The sequence below is a fragment of the Lucilia sericata genome, unplaced genomic scaffold (assembly GCF_015586225.1).
Source record: "Lucilia sericata isolate MDLA Ls3-8-SP2 unplaced genomic scaffold, ASM1558622v1 Contig002133F_arrow, whole genome shotgun sequence".
NCBI lineage: Eukaryota > Metazoa > Arthropoda > Insecta > Diptera > Calliphoridae > Lucilia > Lucilia sericata.
The window spans coordinates 11,993-19,619 of NW_023995979.1; the positions used below are offsets into that span (position 1 = coordinate 11,993).

Sequence of the window (7,627 nt, forward strand, 5' to 3'; positions counted from 1 at the left end):
AGACTTAAATCATTATGATAATTTGGACTTAAACATAGATTAATAAGGGAACAAACACAGAGATTAGCGAAACAAGTTTTAGCCAAATGTGATTACTATGTCCCACTGTACAATCTTATGAATTTTATTAGATCTCTTTCTACTTATGCGTTAGGCACTTTTACTACCTTTTGTTGTTGTATTCATACGTTCTTAGTGTATTCTAGGTTTATAGTTGTTGTTGTATTATGAGTAGTATAACCAGCCCGTGTTGTTGTTGTTGTAGCTTTAAGCCACGATCATCACAACGACCGCTAAATAACAAACTTGTTAATTTGTGAAAGAAGAGGAACCATAAAAAAAGAAGAGTTTGAAATTAAAAAAAAAAGAGGAAGAAAACCTACAATAAAAACTTACTTAATAATAGTTTAACACACATACAGGAATACCTGAGTGTGTATTGAATTTATAAATTTAAGCTTAAGAATGTCTCTAAGAAGAAGATATAGTCAGTTTAAAACCAAACACCGGTCAATAAAGTTGTATCGATTTTAAAACGAACTTTAAAAAAATAAATAAAAACGAATAAAAAACTTAAAAAAAAGAAAACAAAATAAATAAAACGAAAATGCGTATCTTGTCCATTTGTTGTTCGGTGCTGTTAATCACCATGTGCATAATTATGCAACAGCAGAGTGTTGAAGCAAAACCTTTTATATTTAAGTTCTTTTTGCCACAAGGTAAGAAGATGAATGCGTGCAATTTCAGCGAACAAAGAAATCAATTGTGGTTGAAGCGAAGAAAAAAATAAGAAAACAATTAACAAATTCATATATTGAACAAAAAACTTAAAGTGAAATTTTTACATGCGTATGGAGCTAATTGGAATAAATGGACTTCAAAAATATTCAAGACATTAATTATCAAAAGTGTTAAATTTTAAAGGAATAAATTGTTTTCATACAGAAAAAGTCTTCTTGGGGAAGTCTGTTTTCAGACAGAAAAAGACTTCCTAAGAAAGACTGTTTTAATATAGAAAAAGACTTCCTAAGAAAGACTGTTTTAATATAGAAAAAGTCTTCTTAAGGAAGACTGTTTTCATATAGAAAAAGTCTTGCTAAGGAAGACTGTTTTTATATAGAAAAAGTCTTCCTAAGGAAGACTGTTTTCATATAGAAAAAGTCTTCCTAAGGAAGACTGTTTTCATATAGAAAAAGTCTTCCTAAGGAAGACTGTTTTCATATAGAAAAAGTCTTCCTAAGGAAGACTGTTTTCATATAGAAAAAGGGTTCCTAAGGAAGACTGTTTTCATATAGAAAAAGTCTTCCTAAGGAAGACTGTTTTCATATAGAAAAAGTCTTCCTAAGGAAGACTGTTTTCATATAGAAAAAGTCTTCCTAAGGAAGACTGTTTTCATATAGAAAAAGTCTTCCTAAGGAAGACTGTTTTCATATAGAAAAAGTCTTCCTAAGGAAGACTGTTTTCATATAGAAAAAGTCTTCCTAAGGAAGACTGTTTTCATATAGAAAAAGTCTTCCTAAGGAAGACTGTTTTCATATAGAAAAAGTCTTCCTAAGGAAGACTGTTTTCATAAAGAAAAAGTCTTCCTAAGGAAGACTGTTTTCATATAGAAAAAGTCTTCCTAAGGAAGACTGTTTTCATATAGAAAAAGTCTTCCTAAGGAAGACTGTTTTCATATAGAAAAAGTCTTCCTAAGGAAGACTGTTTTCATATAGAAAAGTCTTCCTAAGGAAGACAGTCTTCAGGCAACGTTTAGTAACGTTTTTGTATTATTTTTTCCACACTTTCTTCCTAATTTCAGGTCCAGCTCGTACTGCTAGTTCCTCCTCTTCAACCTCGTCGTCCTCCTCATCATCGTCGTCATCTTCCATCTCCACTGGTATAGACTTTTCCAGCATTATAAGTACAAAAATAAATCTCTTATCCAGCCTTTTGCAAACTGGCCTTAGAAGTAGTGCTAGTGGTCTCAATATCGGCTTTAATAAATTCTTCCCTAGTTCTCAAGTCACCCCAACCAGAAGGCCTTACACTTCTACAACTGCTACCACCCCTGATGATGAATTTGAACCAGAGTCATCGACTTCTTCGATCAGCAGTGTAGACTCGACAACAACAACCACCACAACAACTACTACAGAATCTTCCAATTCTTTTGATTCTTCTGAATTTATTGACAAAACTGAAACTGATAACAACTCAGGTTCTTCAAGCACCACCGAAAGCAGTAGTAGTGGAGGTTCTGATAGTGCTAGTAATCAAATCTGGATAACTACCGAAAAGAGTGGAGTTGACTCTACTACCGCAAAGGCTAGCACGGAAAATTCTGGTAATGATGAGACTGCTTCCAAGGTAACCACCGAAAAGAATGGTTATGATTACACCACTTCTAAGGTAACCACTGAAAAGTCAGGTAATGAAGGTTATGATTACACTACTACCAAAGTAAGCATTGACAAGTCGGAAAACGGAGGTTATGACTACACTACTTCTAAAGTAAACAATGACAACTCAGGAAAGGAAGGTTACGAATACACCGCATCCAGCACCAAAGTTTCTACCTCTAAAACAAGTAATACAGGTTATGACTACACTACTTCCAAAGTAAGCACCGAAAAGTCTGGCAATGAAGGTTATGACTACACTACTTCCAAAGTAAGCAATAATAACTCTGGAAAGGAAGGCTATGACTATGACAAACACATTGGAGGTTACAACTACGACAACTCAAAAGTTATTTCCGATGACAGCGGTTATGAATACACCACCTCTCGTGTAACCACCTATAAGCCAAATGGTTATAAATACACAACAGCCAAACCTGGTTACAGTTATGAGAATGCAATGAGCGAAAATGAAATCTCCAATGAAATACCGAGTGTCAATAATCAATATTTGCCCGCTTTTTAGATTTAGGTAGATTTTAATAGTTTTCTTGAACAACAGCAATAACAAGCCCATAATTATGATATAAGTTTGAAATATTTTGTGATTCTGTAGAGGAATTTCAAGATATTTGCATGGGGTGTGGTAAAGAATTAAGCAAATAACAAGAACTAGTTATATACTTAATAGTAAAGAAGTATGTTTAAGATGTACGTATGTTTATTTGACTTTGATGATCATCATCATTATTATGATGATCTTTATTATAATGATGAGTGTATTTAGCATATAAGATCAATACAACATGACAAGACTTGATTTTATAATTTTTAAGTTAATGAAATATTTTTTAATAAATAATGTGGAAAAAAATTAACAAATTTTGAAATGTGTTTTTATTTTGTTTCTGTTGTTTTTAATTTATACTCCTTTCATTAACCACACGGAAGTTTTTTTTAGAGATTCTCATTTAATAGGTTAATTAGTTAGTTTTTAGGGGCATCTATACAATTTATCTATTATTTTCTAGTTTTGGGTTTTTCGTCAAATTCAAGTTCATCAATTTATTTGTTTATATTTAAGTTTAATTTTAATTGTTTTTAAAACGTGTTGATTTTTATCGACTTTCTTGTTAAACACAACCGCATGTTGAAGTTAACAACATAATTGTTTAAATCTATGATATTGATTTATTTTAGATATTTCAGATTATTTGCTATTTAAAATAAATTAAAAATGTTGTTTTTTCTAAATACAACTTAATCGATTAAACTAAATTTTAATAAGTTTAGTGTGTTGGATTTTACCAATGAAACTTTTAAACAAACAATAGGTAAAACATTTGGGTAAATAGATAAACTTAAACTTAAAATGTAATCTATCAAACCCGGTCATACACCCTACACCAGCTTATCTAAAGTGGAGACAGGCGAGTCTATAGACTTCTCTTTTGCCATGTCTATTGACTAGTTCATTAAGCAGTCTTTTGATTGTTCCATAATACAGTATGTGGACCAATCTATGGATTTGTCTATTAACTAGTTACTGGCCAGTCTCTCGACTCGTTTAGTGACAACTTTATTGTCTGTCAAACCCGGTCATACACCCGACACCAGCTTATCTAAAGTAGAGACAGACGAGTCTATTGACTAGTTCATTAAGCGGTCTTTTGATTGGTCCATAATATAGTATGTAGACCAGTCTATGGATTTGTCTATTAACTAGTTACTGACCAGTCTTTGGACACTCGTTTAGTGACTACATTTTTGTCTGTCAAACCCGGTCATACAACCTACACCAGCTTATCTAAAGTAGATACAGACGAGTCTTTTGATTTCTCTTTTGTCATGTCTATTGACTAGTTCATTAACTAGTCTTTTTATTGGTCTATAATATAGTATGTGGACCAGTCTATGGATTTGTCTATTATTTAGTTACTGACCAGTCTTTGGATAGTCTCTAGACTAGTTCATTGACTACTTTAATGTCTGTCAAACCCGGTCGTACACCCTACACCAGCTTATCTAAAGTAGAGACAGACGAGTCTATTGACTTCACTTTTGACATGTCTATTGACTAGTTCATTAACTAGTCTTTTGATTGGTCTATAATGTAGTATGTGGACAAGTCTATGGATTTGTCTATTAACTAGTTACCCTACACCAGCTTATCTAAAGTAGAGACAGACGAGTCTATTGACTTCACTTTTGACATGTCTATTGACTAGTTCATTAACTAGTCTTTTGATTGGTCTATAACATAGTATGTGGACCAGTCTATGGATTTGTCTATTAACTAGTAACTGACCAGTCTTTGGACAGTCCCTCGACTAGTTCATTGACTACTTTATTGTTTGTCAAACCCGGTCCTACACCCTACACCAGCTTATCTAAAGTAGAGACAGACAAGTCTATTGACTTCACTTTTGACATGTCTATTAACTAGTCTTTTGATTGGTCTATAATTTAGTATGTGGACCAGTCTATGGATTTCTCTATTAACTAGTTACCCTACACCAGCTTATCTAAAGTAGAGTTATGAGAATATTAAAATCAGAGATACTCGTACCCAGGGCAGTATGTAACAGGCTATTGACTAGACTATTGAATAATCCATTGACTAACTAGTCACTTCACTAGTCCATTAACCAGTATTTTGACTAACTAGTCACTTCACTAGTCCATTTACCAGTCTATTGAAATGTATATTAATTAGTTAATGGACTAATCCATTCTTTGGACAATCCCTTTATGTACTAGTCCTCTAATAGGAAGTTTATAGAACAGTCCATAAACTAGTCCGTTGAGTAGTCCTTAGACTAATCCATTTACAAGCCTATAAAGTCTAATCTATTGACTTGACTTTACTCTAATCCATTATATAGTCAATGAACACGTCTGTCTATGAACTAATCTATTGATTAGCATGTCAACATATATCGACTAGTATAATCCATAAATTCATATGTAAAAACATAGCTAATATCAGTCAAATAACATATCCGTACTTACTTTTCCGTTCGTACAATATACGACATTTTTCTTATATATTACGAATGGATTATTTTCAGTGTAGTTCTTTCATTAACATAAAATGTTTATTTCTTTCTACACTGCAAATAATTGATGCCTAATATATACAAAAGTGTTGTATATTATACGAATGATAGTGATAAATTTTGTTAAAAATCTGCTGCAGTATTAAATAAAAACCTGAATATTTGAGACGAATAAAATGAATGGAAAATAACAACTGCGGTCACAAAATATTTAAAATATAATTTTAATAGATGCACGTGTATGTATACATTTTAACAACTAACTAATGCATTTAGAATAAATTTCAAATTTCCTTAACCATTCCAACCGCAGAAAAATCTTTCCCAACTGGTTTCAGTTTTACCTTGTGCTAATTATATCATTATAAGATAAGCTTCTAAAAACTGGCTACAATAAAATTTTGCAAAATGATCATTTCCGTTTGTTTATTATCAAAATTTTAAAGATTTATTTATTCTAAATTTTGTCAAAAATTCACACAATTATGCTAATTATTTTATAACAATTATTATTTTAAATTATTTTCAAAATCTATTTCCTGAAACAAAAAAGTTTTTTCTTTCAAAAATGTGTCAAATAGTCCGGTCGAATGGAGGTTTTTGCACTAGTATGCAAATTACTTATGGAACAGGTTTTCTTTTTGGTTTATTTACTGCTAAATTTTTTTAATTTTATATGAATACTATTCCTTTATTGAAATTAGTTAAATTAGTAAAATCTAAAATAGAACGCATTTTGTGCTAAGTAGTATATAACAGGTATGATTTAAGCGAACATTTTGTGCATCAATGTGGGTTAAATGTTGGATATTTTTGGCTAGTGATAACACACAGTACAACATTTTTAAAAACACTATTTTTATACATATTTAATTTAATTTTATTAAATATTTAGAACATTTTTATAACCTTGAAGATAAACTTTTGATTTCATTTAAATTTTGAGGTTTAAATGATTCAATTTAGACACAGTAGTAACAAACTCAATATTTTATATCTATAACTCAGATCCAGCTTATTTTCTATATTATTCTAGTTCACTTTTAGTTCAGTTCTAGTTCAGTTCAGTTCTAATTCAGTTCTAGTTCAGTTCTAGTTCAGTTCTAGTTCAGTTCTAGTTCAGTTCTAGTTCAGTTCTAGTTCAGTTCTAGTTCAGTTCTAGTTCAGTTCTAGTTCAGTTCAGTTCTAGTTCAGTTCTAGTTCAGTTCTAGTTCAGTTCTAGTTCAGTTCTAGTTCAGTTCTAGTTCAGTTCTAGTTCAGTTCTAGTTCAGTTCTAGTTCAGTTCTAGTTCAGTTCTAGTTCAGTTCTAGTTCAGTTCTAGTTCAGTTCTAGTTCAGTTCTAGTTCAGTTCTAGTTCAGTTCTAGTTAGTTCTAGTTCAGTTCTAGTTCAGTTCTAGTTCAGTTCTAGTTCAGTTCTAGTTCAGTTCTAGTTCAGTTCTAGTTCAGTTCTAGTTCAGTTCTAGTTCAGTTCTAGTTCAGTTCTAGTTCAGTTCTAGTTCAGTTCTAGTTCAGTTCTAGTTCAGTTCTAGTTCAGTTCTAGTTCAGTTCTTAGTTCTAGTGTCAGTTCTAGTTCAGTTCTAGTTCAGTTCTAGTTCAGTTCTAGTTCAGTTCTAGTTCAGTTCTAGTTCAGTTCTAGTTTCAGTTCTAGTTCAGTTCTAGTTCAGTTCTAGTTCAGTTCTAGTTCAGTTCTAGTTCAGTTCTAGTTCAGTTCTAGTTCAGTTCTAGTTCAGTTCTAGTTCAGTTCTAGTTCAGTTCTAGTTCAGTTCTAGTTCAGTTCTAGTTCATGTTCTAGTTCAGTTCTAGTTCAGTTCTAGTTCAGTTCTAGTTCAGTTCTAGTTCAGTTCTAGTTCAGTTCTAGTTCAGTTCTAGTTCAGTTCTAGTTCAGTTCTAGTTCAGTTCTAGTTCAGTTCTAGTTCAGTTCTAGTTTCAGTTCTAGTTCAGTTCTAGTTCAGTTCTAGTTCAGTTCTAGTTCAGTTCTAGTTCAGTTCTAGTCAGTTCTAGTTCAGTTCTAGTTCAGTTCTAGTTCAGTTCTAGTTCAGTTCTAGTTCATTTCTAGTTCAGTTCTAGTTCAGTTCTAGTTCAGTTCTAGTTCAGTTCTAGTTCAGTTCTAGTTCAGTTCTAGTTCAGTTCTAGTTCAGTTCTAGTTCAGTTCTAGTTCAGTTCTAGTCAGTTCTAGTTCAGTTCTAG

The 7,627-nt window shown here is 32.0% G+C and overlaps 1 protein-coding gene across 1 annotated transcript; it reads left to right on the forward strand.

Annotated features, from left to right (window-relative positions):
* The first annotated feature begins 414 nt into the window (after window positions 1–414).
* Window positions 415–3,263, forward strand: LOC119613469 (uncharacterized protein DDB_G0271670-like). Its single transcript, XM_037969484.1, has 2 exons — window positions 415–719; window positions 1,802–3,263. Exons 1-2 carry the CDS (start codon window positions 608–610, stop codon window positions 2,905–2,907), a joined length of 1,218 nt encoding a protein of 405 aa, XP_037825412.1. The 5' UTR covers window positions 415–607; the 3' UTR covers window positions 2,908–3,263.
* The last annotated feature ends 4,364 nt before the right edge of the window (window positions 3,264–7,627 follow it).